Raw genomic sequence first — 15,064 nt, forward strand, 5'->3', positions numbered from 1 at the left:
TCTAGACACTAAAATAACATATGTGGTTGCCAAAGGGATAGATCCCATGAAAATTTGGGAACTTGCCACACCTAAGTGAAATTTTAGAGGTTCAGTAATCTGGACATCCCCTCCAAAGTGAAGGACACCTTGAGCACCTCAACACTGGGAAGAACACACACATTTTGATGGATATATCAATCAGGCAATTGTCTTTAACTTCAAGTAACAGAAACTGGAAAGAACAGCGACTTGAGATTTTTTCAAATAAAGAAGTCCAGAGGTAAGAAGTTCAGGATTGCTGTGGAGGTTCCAGAGTTTCAGCAAGAACTCAAATTCTTTCCATCTTTCTGCTCTGCCGTCATTAGCATGCCTCATGGTCCCAGATAGCTGCAGAAGCTCTAGCCGTCATTTTCCTATTCTTGGCAGGAGCTAGGAGACTGGGCCAGGTTGGGGTGGGGAGGAAAGACAAAAAGAATTTCCTGGAAGCCACTCAACAACTTCCACTTCCATCTCATTGGCCACCCTGTCTACACGGGAAGCTGGGATAAAGAAGGAGGAGGGGGAGGAGGAAGGGAGAAGAAAAGCTATGAACATTGGGCAGGTGACGTATCATCTCTGACCAGTGCTCACTGAGGGTGCTAGTCTCATCTAGTTCGCAAGAGACCTGAGGGTTTGCCAGCTTTGAATGTGCTCCAGACTGAGGAGAAGATTTAGCTGAGGCTGCAGCACATGCAGTTCTACCAGTTGGCACTTACGACTCAATGGATCCAGTGGTGCTCGGTGGAGATCGTGGAGCTCTAGCGGGTGAACGAGATAGGAGGGCCCCAGGGTCTTGGAGCAAAGCCACATCCTCTTACAAAATAAACCATGATTCTTTGAGATGTGAGTTTTGACTTGCCACTGGGCTCCACTTCAGACCGTACATAAGACCACGGGACGTCTCATGACTGTGTGATCTGAATGGCCCATTATGGACTGGGTGACACAAAGCCATAAAGTGGAGTGTACCCAGCGGTAAACCACCATCGGGGGAAGGGGGATGGACCTTCAGCACAGGTAAGCAGCCTGCGCACGGGGATCACACTCCCAATACGCTGAGTCATAACTCCCTGCTTCCCCATCTTCAGCCTACACCTGTGACCTTATGAAGTTTCTTAGGGCACTATTATTGCCGTTCCACTAATAAAGAACTTGAGTCACAGGGACATTAAACAATTTCTCCAAGTCACCCAGCCAGTAAGTGGAAGAGCAGGGACCCGAGGCCCAGGCTACCGCGGGGATGTGGGATGGGGGGCTGGGGGGGGGCGGGTCGCGGGGCAGGAAGATGGATGCAACCTGGGGGGTGGCCCGAAGCTCGGGTAACAGTTTAGGGAAGATTACAGCAGCCGGATGCAGGCAGGGTCCCCAGGGGCTCATACTCCTCGGGGAAGAATGGTCTGGGTCGCTGTCCTAGGTAGAGATGCAACCTGCAGATGGCCGGCCACAGGCAAAGTCCTAACTACCCTGGCCACTTGTCCAGCTGTGGAGACGAAGGCCCTGGCCCATATCTGCGTGCTTTTCCTCCCTGAGATGGGACATGCGACAGGACTTCCCCTCGTCCCTCTGTCATTCCTCATTATTTCTTCTCAGGTGGCTGGTGGTCAGGTGCGCAATTTTCCCCCACAAGTTTCATGATCAGCAAGGCACCAGAGGGAGAGAGGCAACCTCCGCACAGGGGGCAGCAGCTGATGAGACTCAGGTGGGGCCGTAGGGTGGGGCGGGACCAGGGCCGAGGGCAGCGGCACTGGGCGGGGGGCGGGGGTGGGGTGGGGACGCAGCGTGTCATCCGTCCCAAGCGTCCCATGTGTCCCAAGCACCGTCTCCTCCATTCTTGATCTCAGCCAGCGGCTTCCACCACCGATGTGGTCCCTGGACAGGCACCCGTCCCTCCAGGCATCTGCCCTGTAGGGCAGCCAAAGCCCAGCGCCTGCCCCAGGCTCTCTCCTTCCTTGGGGAAGGAGCCGCCCCACAGACCTCTGTTTGTCTCGTTGACTGTCCCCGCGTCCAGGGCCCCATGGCTGCCAGGAGGATGGATGGAGGGGTGTCGCGGGCTGGTCTCCGCCGCCGGGACGGGCAGAGAGTGGGGCTCAGGTCACGGGAAAGGCCGCCGGGATGCGAGGGCGCGGGGCTCAGAGGGTCTCGCTCCCTTGGCCGAGCCGGGAGCGCCCAACACCGTGCCGGTCCTGTCCCCGAAAACTTCCCCTGCTGCCAGCTGACGGCTCAGCCTGACATGCGAAGCTTACTGAGCCTGGAGAGAAGCCAGTGGCCGAGGCGACCCGAGGAGGGGGGAGGGGCTGCGGCGTTCTGGCGACATGGGGCGGCCAGGGCGTAGGGGGCAGTATGGGGAGCAGGGAGACAGCGAGATGGGAGGGGACATCCCGGACGTGGGGAGACATCCAGGGTGTGAGGGGACAGTGGGGTGTGAGGGGACATCCCGGGGTGTGAGGGGACAGCGGCTTGTGTGGGGACATCCTGGGGTGTGAGGGGACATACCGGGGTGTCAGGGGACATCCCCGCGCAGGCTCCAGTAGGTGGGTGGGGGACAGGGCTGTGGGGGGGGGGGGGGGGGCGACAGGGGCGGCCCGGACTACGTTTCCCAGCAGGCAGCGCGCTCACGTCACTTCCGGTGGCGCCCGCGGCGCGCGTGTGGGAGTGAGCGAGCGAGTGTTTACTTCCGGCCGCCGCCGCCGCGAGCTGAGGGCCGAGAGAGTCGGGCGGCGGGCGCGGCGGTCCCCGCGCAGCCATGGACTGGCTCATGGGGTGAGTCGGGCGGCGGGGCGGCGGGGTGGCGAGGCTGGCGGGCCGGGCCGCGGGGCGCGCCGCGGGCTGCACCGGTCAAGGGCGGCGGGCCGGGCGGCGCGGGCCGGGCCGGCGAGGGGCGTCCCCGGGTTGGGCGCGGGGCCGGGGCTCCCTGGAGCGGGGTCGGGGCCGGGCCGGGAGCGGGGCCGCGTCCGGCCTGCAGTCGGCGCCCGCGCGGCGTGTCGCGTCCCGGGAGCCGACCCCGGGCAGGCGGCCACACCTCGCCTCTGGCTGTCGGGCGGCGGGGGAGGTCGGACGGAGGCTGCTCTCGCCGGTCGCCGCGTTGAACTTGCTTTGGGAAGAGGTAACTTTGACGCCGGCAGAGAACAACCCCTTGAAAAACGAGGGAAAAGAAGCAAAACAACCCAACTCTGCCAGCGTCCGCCGGGGCGAGGTCGGCGGGGCCGGGGTGCGATCGGCGTCTCCGCGGGCGGCTGCCGCAGGGCGGGGTAGGAAGGAAGCATCAGCACCGGAGCCTGGGCTGGGCTCTCCCTCTCGTCGGCGTGTGTGTTGGGCTTGCTGGAAGTTAGATAAACGTATAGAACGTCACGTCGTCTTCAATAAGTTATTCTCCCTAAAAACATCATTTTTTTCCTGTTCTTTCTCTTTTTATTTTTTACTTTTTGAGGATCGCGAGGGGCTGGCACTTTTCACCCAGTAACGTGGTCCGCCATCCGACCTGTGCCCAGCTCTGGTTTGTATAGCACCCCTCTGGAGTTAGGTTAGTTACTCCGGGAGCTTGGGGTGGGAGTGAGGGAGCGGTTGCTGTGTGCTTGGCCTCGGCCGGTGGAAGGGCTTGTCTAGACACTGAAGTCCGGGAAGGGAGGTGAAAGGTCCGATGTACGTTTCGTGTCAGTGTCTGTCAGGCCCTTTCGGGGTGTAGGCAGAGTGGAGGGTGCTGTCGGCGTAGTCAGGGACATGAATGAGACCCACCCTTCCTGGCAGGTTGGGTGGAGTTTAGTGAAGGGGGAGACCAGACAGCGTGAAGGGTGAATAAAGAGGCCAAAGAGTTGCTGAGTGTGACGGGGTAGACGTGGAGCCAGAGTGCAGGGCTGAGCGTGGCATGTGGGTGATGCAGGCGGCTAGCCGCGGGGCAGGGCCGCTCACCTGGCTTCTTGCAGAGGCAGCACTGCCGTCGCAGCCCCACTGCTTGTTAGCAGTGTGACTCTAGGTGGTTACTAATTCTCCAGACCTGCTTTTAAAAAGTCATCTGTAGGGTGGAAGTCATGGTCCTTGCAGCATGGTGTTGTGGAAGGGTCCACTAAAGCCTTTACCACAGTGCCTGGCATTGGTGGATGCTGGTTACTGTGAGTAAGGAGAGATGCTTGTAGGAGGCCTTCGTAACCCACGGGCACCAAGAGTCGAGGGCAGGCAGCTGTGTTTGCTTTAATTTGAGCCATAGATGCTTGCTTTCTATGTTTATCAGGAGCGACTGCTTTGGAGGCTGCCTGGCCTCCCGTGAGCCGGTTTCAGGGGAGTAGGCTGTTGATTGGCTGAGTTGAGTTAGCAGGGCTTAGGGTCGGAGGGACCAGCCCGATCAGCTGGGCTGCCGAGGGGGCAGCTGATTGTATTTTGTCTGTGTGTGGTTATTATGTGCTCATGCCCATAAGAAGCAGGCACTCTGTGCCTGGAAACTGACCAGCAGTCCGTTTTTTTAACTGCCTGAGGTCTGTGCTTTATGGACTGTATTGTCATCATTGTGAACAACCAGAAGTTTACCACAGCTAGGCTTAGAAGGGTCTGGTTCTCCAGGCGCTTGTCAGGACTGTCTGGGTAAGATCAGCGGAGCACTTACCTCCCTGTGGGGGGGAGGCCGGGCCCAGTGTTGGAGGAAGACAGCTTTGAAAGGGACAGGCTTGGAGCTGCTGCTTCTGTGGTCTCTGGGGAGGGAAGGAGCCGACTGGATGTAAAGTAGGCAGTAGGCAGTTCTGAAAGGGAACTAGAGATCTCCAGAAAGGGGTTAGGATGGAGTTTGCTTATCTTCGTGCATGTGTTTTTAAACTTGGTGGATTGCATATCAGACTTGGTGAATCATGAATTCTTTAACATTTCCTTAACTATGAACCGCCCCCCTTAAAAAAAAAAAAAGTGGAACAATCTCAGTAGTCAAGTTCTGATCTTCTCGAGAGCATGTTTCCAGGGTGGTGTCTGAGTATGCTAGAGCTGGGAGGGCCCGGGTGGCCCTCTGTCCCTCCCACAAGTTTACTGAGCATCTGCTGTGAAGTATGAGGATGCAGAGGCCTGGACTTCACAGCTGCAGAGGGAGTGAGCGGCAGAGACCCCAGCTCTCCCACTCTGGTCCACCTGCCACTCCACCTGGCCCCTCTTGTGAGGAGAGCCACCCGGCGGCTCGTGAAGGGCCTGGCTCCTGCCCGACGCCCTTTACATGCTTAATGCTAGGACTTCAGTTAATCCTTTAGCCAGGTTTCAGCCTGGAAGAATTGAGGAGATGTGTGATTTTTTTTTTACTGTTTCTTGATATTTTTATTAATTCACATCATTCCGTGTCAACCGGTTTGTTTGGAATAGAGTTCTCATGTTTTTAATGTTTTTTGTTCTTTTGAGAAGCAGTTTCTCTGCATTTGTCCATCACGGGGACAAAGTATGGACTCAGCTGTAGGCAAACGGTGCGTCCTCCTCCTCGTCTTCTGATCACTGTATGACCAGAAGAGTGGGTTACAGATGTTCGAGTGAGACCACACCTTCCCTGTCACTGAAAGGGCCTAGCTGAGTAATGCTGGCAGCCTTATCTTCAGCTCTCCCTGCCGTGTGTGAGGAAAGGGAGGCCTGCAGGAAACCTGCTCAGGGAAGCTAGAAAGAAAGCCAGCATGTTACGACTTGCTGCTGGACTTCGCTGGCGCTCACCTGCAGGAGAGTTTTGCGACGAGCAGCTCGCATCCGTCGTCTTACTGTATGTTTCCTCTGCTTGGCATTGAGCGCCAAGGTGTGTGGTAATTTTTTTCCTCTTTTTTTACAAAAGTAATTTCCAACTTGAAAAGGGTTGCACTTCTTGTGTAGGTCACCTCTGGGGTCCTTGGCTCTACCCATTCTGGACAGCAGCTGACAGGGTGGCACCCTTGCCCAGAGCAGAAGCTGCATGAGCTGGGGCAGCGCAGAGTGTGGGAGTGTGGAGAGAACTTTTGTCCTGTCCTCAGCTGGCAGCGGCAGCCATCTGTGAGTGGACGATAGGCGTGTGGTTTACATTTTACCCGACAAAGCTGGGTCCAGAAGCTTCCCAGCCAGCATCTGGGAATATAGAAGAGGAAACACACTTCCTCTGCTCCTGACTGGTGGGGGCCTACGGGGTGAAGTTTGCAGGGACCTGCCCGCCCGCGCCCTCTAGCCCAGCCCACACCCTGCGAGCCCCTTGCTGGGGCCGCTTGGGCCTTGACGTCAGCACCTCCTTTCCTACCCGGCGGCAGATTGAGGTGGGGTGAGGCGCAGGGTAGGGCTTCCTGGCTCTGGCCAGAGGAGACAGGCCTCCCGGCCTGGCGATTCACTCCACAGGGCGGTGGAGTTGGCGCTCTCGGGCAGCGCCCAGGGTGTGCTATGCGGTCGGGGGCTTTCGGGCCTGATGGGTCTGCCGGCAGGAATCTTGCACTCAGGTGAAGGGGATCCAACCCCGTGGATGCCACCTCTGCGGGCATTTGAACCGGGTGTTGATGACTTTCCCTTGGCACTTGGCCTCTGGGGAGGGTGTTGCGGTGGCTGGCAGTCAAATCCCGTATGAGGGCACCCAGGCTGAGCTTGCTCGATTCTCTAGGGTTTGGGGTTTTTTTTAACAGTCTCCTTGAGGTATAATTTACCTACCATAAAGTTTACTTGCTTTAAGCGTACAATTAAGTAATTTTTAGTAAAATTACAGAGTTGACCATCACCACAGTTTAGTTTGAGAATGTTCACCTCACCCCCGAAAGAAATCTCATGTTCAGGGTGCCCCGTTCCCTCCCTGCCCCTAGGCAATCAGCGTGCCCCGTCCCCTCCCTGCCCCTAGGCAATCAGCGTGCCCCGTTCCCTCCCTGACCCTAGGCAATCACTGATTTACTTTCCATCTCTACAGATTTGCCTATTCTGGGCATTTCGTGTGGAAATGGAAAGGAATCACATCACGTGGTCTTCTGTGGCCAGTTCACTTAGCTTAATGTTGTGAAAGTTCGTCGGTGGTGTTGCTGGTGTCAGCTGTCCTTTCTGTGGCCAAATGGTATTCCGTGGTGTGGAGATAGGCATGTGTTGCCTCTCCACGGACACCTGGATTGTTCCTGCTTTTTGCTGATCCTGAAGGATGCTGCTGTGACCCAGCCTCTTCCAGACGTGAGCCGGACCACTTCCTGCCGCGAGACCTCCAGTCCCGACTGCGTTCACCGTCTGTCCTGGGCCAGACCCCGAGCTCAGGATCAGTGTCGCCGCCGGAGAAGACAGTCCGCGCTCTGTCAGGCTGGGCAACAGGAGCAAATGATGTGGCGGCAGAGGGCGGGCCGGGAGGGCGGCTCGGGAGGGTGCACAGGAGTTTTCCAAGCAGAAAGGAGGAAAGGTCGTGGCCCAGGAAGGAGGAACGGCACGTGCAAAGGCATAGAGGCACGAGGAGAAAAACTGCGGCCAGTGGGCCCCGGAACCTGTGGTTGCAGGGCACACGCAGGAGCAGCTGCTTTCCAGGCAGGCAGTCACTGTGGCCTGGGTGTGTGGCAGTGCTCGCCTGGGGCTAGGGAGCCCTTGCAGAATGAGCCCCACGTGCCTGAACACCCTTGGCAACGCGTCATTTCTCATTTGTCCTCCTGCTTGGGGTGTCTGCAGGGAACCCTGCACAAGTGTCCCCGGGGACCCACCTGAGCACCGCAGGGAGGCTCTGCGGGGTGGGCAGGGCCCGGGGCAGCCGCAGTGCCCTGTTCCAGCCTCCGTCCTGGCTTCTCACCCCCAGGCGTCACTGTCTACTGGGCTCACCGAGGCCTCTTCTCAGGATGCTGGGAAAGCCGGGCGGCACTGGGGCGCTGGCTGCTGGACTTGTTGTCCAGAGCTCATGGTGGCCTGGGAGGGGTTCGCTCGAGTGGGCGCTGGAGGCTGCCTCTGTGTCGATGTTCTCACTGTCCCAGCCTGTCCCACATTGTCCTTGCTGTGGTCCTGGAAACTTAGACGCACCCAAGCACACGTTCTTGATTTTGTCAGGGACGGGCCTACGTGGCCTGGGAGGGAGGCCGAGCCCAGGCATAGGTGTGCTCGGCGGGGCACCCTCCGTGCCTGTGTTGGGCGCGTCGGCCCCGCAGGCTGGTCTGGGAGCTGGTCTCAGTGCCCAACGGTGACTTCTGTGCGTGTCCCCCGCCAGCAGTGGCCGTGTCCGGAAGAGGCGGTGGCGCGGGCTGTTCCCAGCTGACTTGGCTGGAGGGCCTGCCGTTCTTTGTCTTCCTCGTGTTTGTTTTTCTTTCTGCACAGGATTTCTCCCGGCCCGGGTACCCCCGGTGGTGTGCAGGGCTGTTCTATGGGATGGAGCCTGGGGACATGGGACTAGGAACAGTTGGAACCGAAGGATAGAATGCGGATACTTAAGGAGAAGACAAGGAGGTCGTTGGTGGGTGACTGGGCCACGTGTGACCCGTGGTCCTGTTTGAGCGGAGCCGTGTGGCTTTGGGCTGTGGCCATGTTCTCCTCGTCACCTGGTTTTCTTCTCTTTGAAGAAGTTTCCTTTGCACGGTCACCTGCGGTGGAATATGCGTGCGTCCTCCCTGCAGTGGTTGGCATGTGTGTCCTGGGATGATGCCGCACGGGGGCGCAGAGCTCCCACGGAGGGATCCTGGCCATGCCGGGAAGCAGGGTGGAAGCCGGTGGGTGGGTGCTCGAGAGCCATTTTAGTAGGGCTTCTGGAGCGTCTTGGAAAAGGTGCCGTTTGAGCTGAGACCTGGGGAGGTGAGAGATGGGAACAGGGCTCGGGGGCTGGATGGTTTGGGTTTGAACCCCGACTACAGCTTCACGAGTCATCCTGTTTTACCTCCCCAAGCCTCAGTTTCATTGTCTGTGAAATGGGCGTAGCAGTAACCTTCCCAGCGGGTGGTGGTGGGATTTTATGAGGTGTCCACCGTGGAGAAGGCCCTCTGTTCCCTCAGAGTGAGGTGGGGCTTACCTGGCAAGGCAGTGCCTGCATGAAAAGTGAGTGCAAGGGCTCCGCACCCTGCGGCCCCCAGGCCGCCTTGTCACTGTCACCTCTGCCCTGCCATTGGAGTGCTGCTGTGGCAAGGACCCAGCCCTGTGTCCCGATGCATGGCTGCCCTTAGCCCCGCAGCCCAGGCTTATGCAGTAGGTCTGGCTCTCGGGGTGACTTGTGTGGAAGGCGGGGGGTCGAGGGGTCAGGGGCTTGGCGCCCTGGAGGCCGCTTGACCCCGTTCCCTGCCGATGGCGCCTTCCATCTGTAACCTGCCCGCTCCCGGTCCCCTGGTCGTGCCACACACCCCTTCCCCCGCCAGGTGCCAGTGCTGAGTGTCGCTCTGGGGCTGATCCCGGGGTGGCGGGAAGGGCGCGGCCTGAACTGGCTCACCCGGTCCGCTCTCCCGCCCCCCAGGTGCTGCGGGAGCTCCCTGGCCACCCCTCGCGTCTCCCCTCCCGCCGAGATGGCGAAGCTCGGTATGGAAGGTGGAAGGTGCTGTGGCGACCGCTGTCGGTCCACGCCTTCTGCACTGAGAGTCTGTCCCGGGCTGCTAGAGGGCCATGTGCAGAGGGCGCAGGCCTGGCCTGCCAGGCTGGCTCTCCAGCAGCTCTGTCCTCAGATCCCACACTCGTATCCCCTTGTTGGTGCGGTCCAGCTCTGGTCGTGACAGGCCCCTCTGGCCTGTTCCCCGGGTTCCTCAGGACTGAGGGTTGCAGAGGGGCATAGAGGAAGCGGTTATCACCTGTCCCAGCTGCTCCTTAGTGAGACGCTTCCAAAACAAATAGGCCTCTGGGCGGTGGCGTTTTTATTCCACGGGGTGGGGCTGCCTGCCTCTTCCTGCCAGCCTGCAGGCTGATGGGAGCCGCAGACCCCCGGGCAGAGACTCTTCCTGCAGGCTTCTCAGAAGTGATGCTGGGCCCTGTCTCCCACGGGGAGGGCGTTCTCGGGGCGCGCCGGGGGCTGCAGAGGAGGCCTCCACGCTGGGTTCTCCAGCTGAGTGTGGACTCCTCCTCCCCTACTTCCATGCTGGCTCGGCAGGTGTCACGGCCCGAGCAGGTCCTCAGCGTGGCCCGGGGGACACCCTCGAGGAGGAAGAGTGTCTGGAGGCGTGGGGCTGCCCCCACCCTGGCCCTCACCGCCTCAGCCAAGGCTTCTGAGTGGAAGGAAAACGTGGAACCCTTATGACAGGGGCTTCACCGCCCGCTCAGAGCCCTCCGTGCTCTTCGGTGGTTTGGGTCAGGCCTGGCGTCGGGGCAGCGCTCCCTGCCGGGCCCTTTCCCTGCACCCCTGTGGCCGCTTAACCCGGCTTGGCTTCCTTGGCTGCTCATCAAAACAGCCCCGTGACTGGTTTACAAGGACTCTTCTGATTCAATGGACGGAGACGCTGGCCCAGTGGCCCCCGGGCAGGGAGGGGGACGGAGGTGCCGGGACGTGATGTTTACTGAGTGGGGTCCCCCCAGCCCAGCAGGCGGAGGGGAGACAGCCGGGCGCCCCCACCGCCGCAGCTTTATCTCGGCGGGGCCTTCCTGACAGCTGCGGGGGGCTGCAAGCGGAGGCGTGTTGAGTGGGGTGGACAGGAGGACCCAGCTCGTGGCCTTCACAAGGTCCCTCACCCTGCCACCCATGCCCCGTAGGAGTGGGAGGGAGCCAGTTTCCTTGCCGCGGCGGGTGGAGGGCACGGTCCCACACGATCCAGAGGCCCCTGACACAGGCTGGGGGGCCGCCAGTGAGGACAGGCGAGGTTGGCGTTCTTCATATGTCCCCATGTGCATTAGTGCTGGTCGGGACCGGAGGAGAGGTGGGCGTAGCGGGCACTCGGCCCCTGCACTCTGCTGGCCTCGGCGGGCGGGGGAAGACAGCGCTTTCGGGGTGTCGTCAGCTGGAAACTGAGTCTCTGGCTGCTCAGAGAGGGGGACCTGAGGCGTTGAGTTCTCTTCTCAGACTGTTTCCTGTGGCCCCGCGTTGATGCCGCGAAGGGACCCAGAGACACTGAGCCTGGCGGCACTGAGTTGCTTTCCTCGCCTACCGGGCTGTGCCCGTGAAGGGCCAGTGCTGACTCGTGCCCACTTTTGGCTCCAGGGCCTGGTGCGTTGGCAGCTCGGGACCTGGTCCCTACGTCAGGTGAGGGACCCTCCCGTTGCCCTCCCCACGAGCGGGCTGCCTGCCAGTGGGTCTCCACCTGGAGTGGTCTCACCTTCCAGGGACGCTGGGCAGGGCCTGGAGGTGTGGTGGGGCATTGCTGCTGCCCCTAGTGGGTGGGGGCCGGGGTGCTGCCGGCATCCTGCAGTGCAGTTGAGGAAGGCTGCCGGTCAGTCTGCGTCTCCTCGCGGGAGGGCTGGGGCGGGAGCTGCTCGTGTGCGCGGGCCGTGCGTGCTTCCGTAGTGCTCAGTGGTCTAGCTTCTTATGACTGGGGTGAGTCCTTTTACTTTAACGGTATTAAATCCCAAGTATTAAGATGATAGAACTTGTTCTTAGAGAGACAGCTAAGAGCAGAGAGAGGAACTGGGAGTTGCTAGAACCTAGTCAGGGGGGGCTGTCTCACCGGCCCCTCCCGGCTAGCTGTGCTTCCCTTGGGCATGCGTTCTGCTGGCAGATGAGGGGACGGTAGGTGCAGCTGTGCTGGGAACCTGACCAGGGAACCCAGACGGGTCGGCGCTGTCTGTGCAGCAGGAGGCCCGAGTGAGCAGTGGGACAGCGAGTTGCATGTGCGTGTGTCTGGGCCAGGAGAGCCCCGGGACCTGTGTGTGCGCCTCTGGGCTGCGGCCTGGGCAGGGCCGTAGGGACAGACAAGAGCTTGTGCGCCCTGCCCTTTTCCTTCCTGGCCGCGTGTGAGCCCACACACGTGCACACACACACACAAGCATGGGGACTGTGCGCGCCATTTAGTTGATTCTGTCGGGAAAGACATTCCATCCGTGCTGCCATCACGACGTGTTCAGGAGGCCCTTGCTGGTCGGGGCCGTGTGTGGTTCCCGAGGCCATGGAGAAGATGGCAGGCGGTGGGCGCAGGGGTGACACGGAGAGCTTGGAGCAGTGTCGTCCTCCAAGAAGCCCAGGTGAGCTTGGGATGCCCCCAGGCCCCTCTCGGGAGCTCTGCACGGCAGGAGTTCAGGGCTGAGCCGTCCCAAGCGAGCGAGCAGCTGCAGCCTGGCGTCGCCGACCCTGCGGAACACCCACCCGCACCACCCTCTTCCCAGTCCCACTGCCCTTGTTCTCTCTTAGCTGTTGAAGGTGATGAATGAACAGAAAAGGAGTCACAAGAAGAAAATCCAGGCCTTGGATCCCCCCCCTGGGCTGCCCTGCCTTTCACTCCTCCCCGCAGGGCTGGCGTCCTCTCAGAGGAACTTCTTGCTGAGAGTGTGGGGCGGGTCACGCTTGGTGACTTTCCTTCTGTGTCCTGGATGAGCTGCGTGGCATCCAGGGGCCGGAGGGGCTTCAGCGGGCGTGCAGGGCTGAGCCTGCCCATCTTCCTGAGAATCACCGACACGGGGTGTGCACTGGGGACCGCTGGGGCCGCGGCTTTTTCGCAGGACAGGGCTCACTCCCTGCCACGAGAGGAGTGTTTTCTGTTGGCCGAGGGTCCTGTGCCCTGCTCGCCCGACGAAACATGTGGCAGGTGCTTCCCTTTTGGGGTGTTCGTCTTCCCTCCCAGACCCACAGGTAGCTTCGCTCCCTCGGCACGGGAGCAGGCAGGCAGGCACCAGGGCACCCCGAGCCAGGCTGTGGGCAGCTGGCCGCGGGGCATCAGCCCTGCAGGGTCCGGTCCCAGGAGGGGGTGCCGGCGAGGAGGGCTGAGCACCCACTCTGTGTGCCGTCTGCAGGTCAGGTGATCTTGGGGTCACGATTGCTTTCTGAGCCCGGGCACCCGGATCAGGGGAGGGGGCTCCCAGCCCCTGCCCTGCAGACTGGTTTTGGCTGGGATGTGTTTTCTGGGAGATGCCTGCTGTGTGGCAGGTGTTCTTGTGACCGCGGTCAGGTTTACTAGCTTCAGGGACGCAGACGTGCTCATGCCCCACAGAGCGTTAAAAGCACCGAGGGCATGCGTTGGTGGTCTCGCGGGTCGCGCCCGTCATCACGCAGGCTGTCCTTGCTGCCTCCCTGCCCGGTCTGCTCCCTGCCTCCGAAGCAGGGCGTCGGATTGGGTCTGGGTTGCCACCTGCAGCGGGCCCTGGGTCTCGGGGTGCTGTTTGCAGAGCGCTGCACCGCCCCACATCTGCTCTGCGCTGTCCGAGTGAGACCCCGGCGCTTCTCTGGACGTGGGCAGTGCAGCAGAGACTGAGAAATGCCTTGTGATAAAAACCCTTGTTTTCTAGTACATTCTCGTGTTCCTGCTGGAAGGCCTCCTACCTTTTTGGCCGAAGAAGTGCAGGGCTCAGCTGAGTTCTGTCAGGAGCTCCCGGCATTTATAATTCATGTGAAAATAAATGTGTCCTCTTGTCATGACCTTGCTGGCTTTCATGCACTTCCTCCCAGGCCAGCCTAGTGCATCTGGGTTTTTTTTTTTTTTTTTTTTTTTTTTTTTTTTTTGCGGTACACGGGCCTCTCACCGCCGTGGCCTCTTCCGTTGCGGAGCACAGGCTCCGGACGCGCAGGCTCAGCGACCATGGCTCACGGGCCCAGCCGCTCCGCGGCATGTGGGATCTTCCCGGACTGGGGCACGAACCCGCATCCCCTGCATTGGCAGGCGGACTTTTAACCACTGCGCCACCAGGGAAGCGCCAGCTGGGTTTTAAGGATGCGTGATTGTCAGCCCCACGAGGCAGGAACGATCCGTACATCCTTGCTCGTGTGAAGCCGTGGCGGGGTTGGGGGGTAGCTGTGCTTCCTCTTGGGGTGCTTTGTTTTTTTCTTGTGTGTCACCTCCTCATGGGACCTGTGGTTGTAGGTGGGAGCGTTGGTGGTTTGCCGGCCCCTAAGTCTGAACTGTCACCAGGACAGCAGTGGGGCCTGGTGTTCATGGCAGATGTCCCCTCTCTCCTGAGATGGCTCCACGCCAGGGCGCAGCGCCGCCACCCTGATGGTGGAGCCTGTGCCCCTGGGGGCGTCAGTGGAGCTCATGTCCCATTCACGCAAGATCCAGGGCCTGCCCAGACACCAAGCTGGAGTCCCTCCCTGCCTCGCCCCACCGGGGCCCCCCGTGGCCGTCCACACAGCACGGGGTTGGGGGGACGTGCATGGCGCCGACCTGGAAGCAGGTCTGTGCCCCCCGGAAGCCCTCCCTTCTCTGCTCCGCTCGGGGACTGGGGCGATTCCAGTTTACCTCCCAGCTGGAGACCTCCCTGGGCTGCACGTGTGCTCCGTGCGACCTGTGTGGTCGTTTTCTGGGTGGAGCAGCTCTGCTGTGTGCCGGGGGCGTGGGGTTGGAGTGGCAGGGGCCCGAGGGGTCTGCTGTCGGTATCCGCCCTGCCTTGGGTCCACCTCCTCCTGCGTGCGGGTCCTCCCTGCTCCCATCAGCACAGGCAGGACCCGTGGGGACAGGGCTGGCCGAGGGCCGGTGTTGGTGGCAGTGCATGTGGTGGTCAGAGACACTGCCTCTGCCATCTCACAGACTGGCCTCCGGTCCCCCGTCCACCACCAGCTGTGTGACCTTGGCTGCTGTGTCAGGTCTCCAAGCCTCAGGCGATCCCCGTGTGTGGGGGCCTTGGCACCTCGCTGGCGGGTGGCGGTGTCCTGGTGTCTGTTCCTCTCGTGCCTGCCGCGGTGACTGTGTGGTGGGAACAGGCACTGCTGTGAGGGACATGGTGGCTGCGTCTCCATGGTGCCCTCGCCCTGCGTTTACCCATGGTGGGGGGATGTCAGGGCTGGGCACACAGCTGTGCTTCCACAGCATACGTGGACCTTCAGGAATCAGCGCCTGTGGCGCTACAGGGGGACGATGACGGTGCTGGGCTTGGGCTGGCTGTCCCCAGGGGAGGGAGGCCATGGGACTGGACGGTGGGGTGGGGGTGTAGTGAGGGAGCTGCCCCACCCTGTGACTCTTCCCAGAGCCCGGGGAACTATGGGACCACAGGTCACTGGTCTTTGAGTCGGCTCTGATAGTTCAGGTGTAGGATCAGGACACTGCACCTGCAGATGTCCCCAGCTTTCTGCTGATTCGCTGTAGTTGGGGGTCAC

General features: G+C 60.7%; 1 protein-coding gene across 1 annotated transcript in view; it reads left to right on the top strand.

The window, feature by feature from the left end:
- The first annotated feature begins 2,677 nt into the window (after positions 1 to 2,677).
- Positions 2,678 to 15,064, top strand: part of MOB2 (MOB kinase activator 2) — a 50,279-nt gene continuing 37,892 nt past the window's right edge. Inside the window, exon 1 of the mRNA XM_060017576.1 lies at positions 2,678 to 2,781. Within this exon, the coding sequence (XP_059873559.1) occupies positions 2,765 to 2,781 (17 nt within the window). The 5' untranslated portion in view covers positions 2,678 to 2,764. The remainder of the gene's footprint in view (positions 2,782 to 15,064) is intronic.

The sequence above is a fragment of the Delphinus delphis genome, chromosome 8 (assembly GCF_949987515.2).
Source record: "Delphinus delphis chromosome 8, mDelDel1.2, whole genome shotgun sequence".
Lineage (NCBI taxonomy): Eukaryota > Metazoa > Chordata > Mammalia > Artiodactyla > Delphinidae > Delphinus > Delphinus delphis.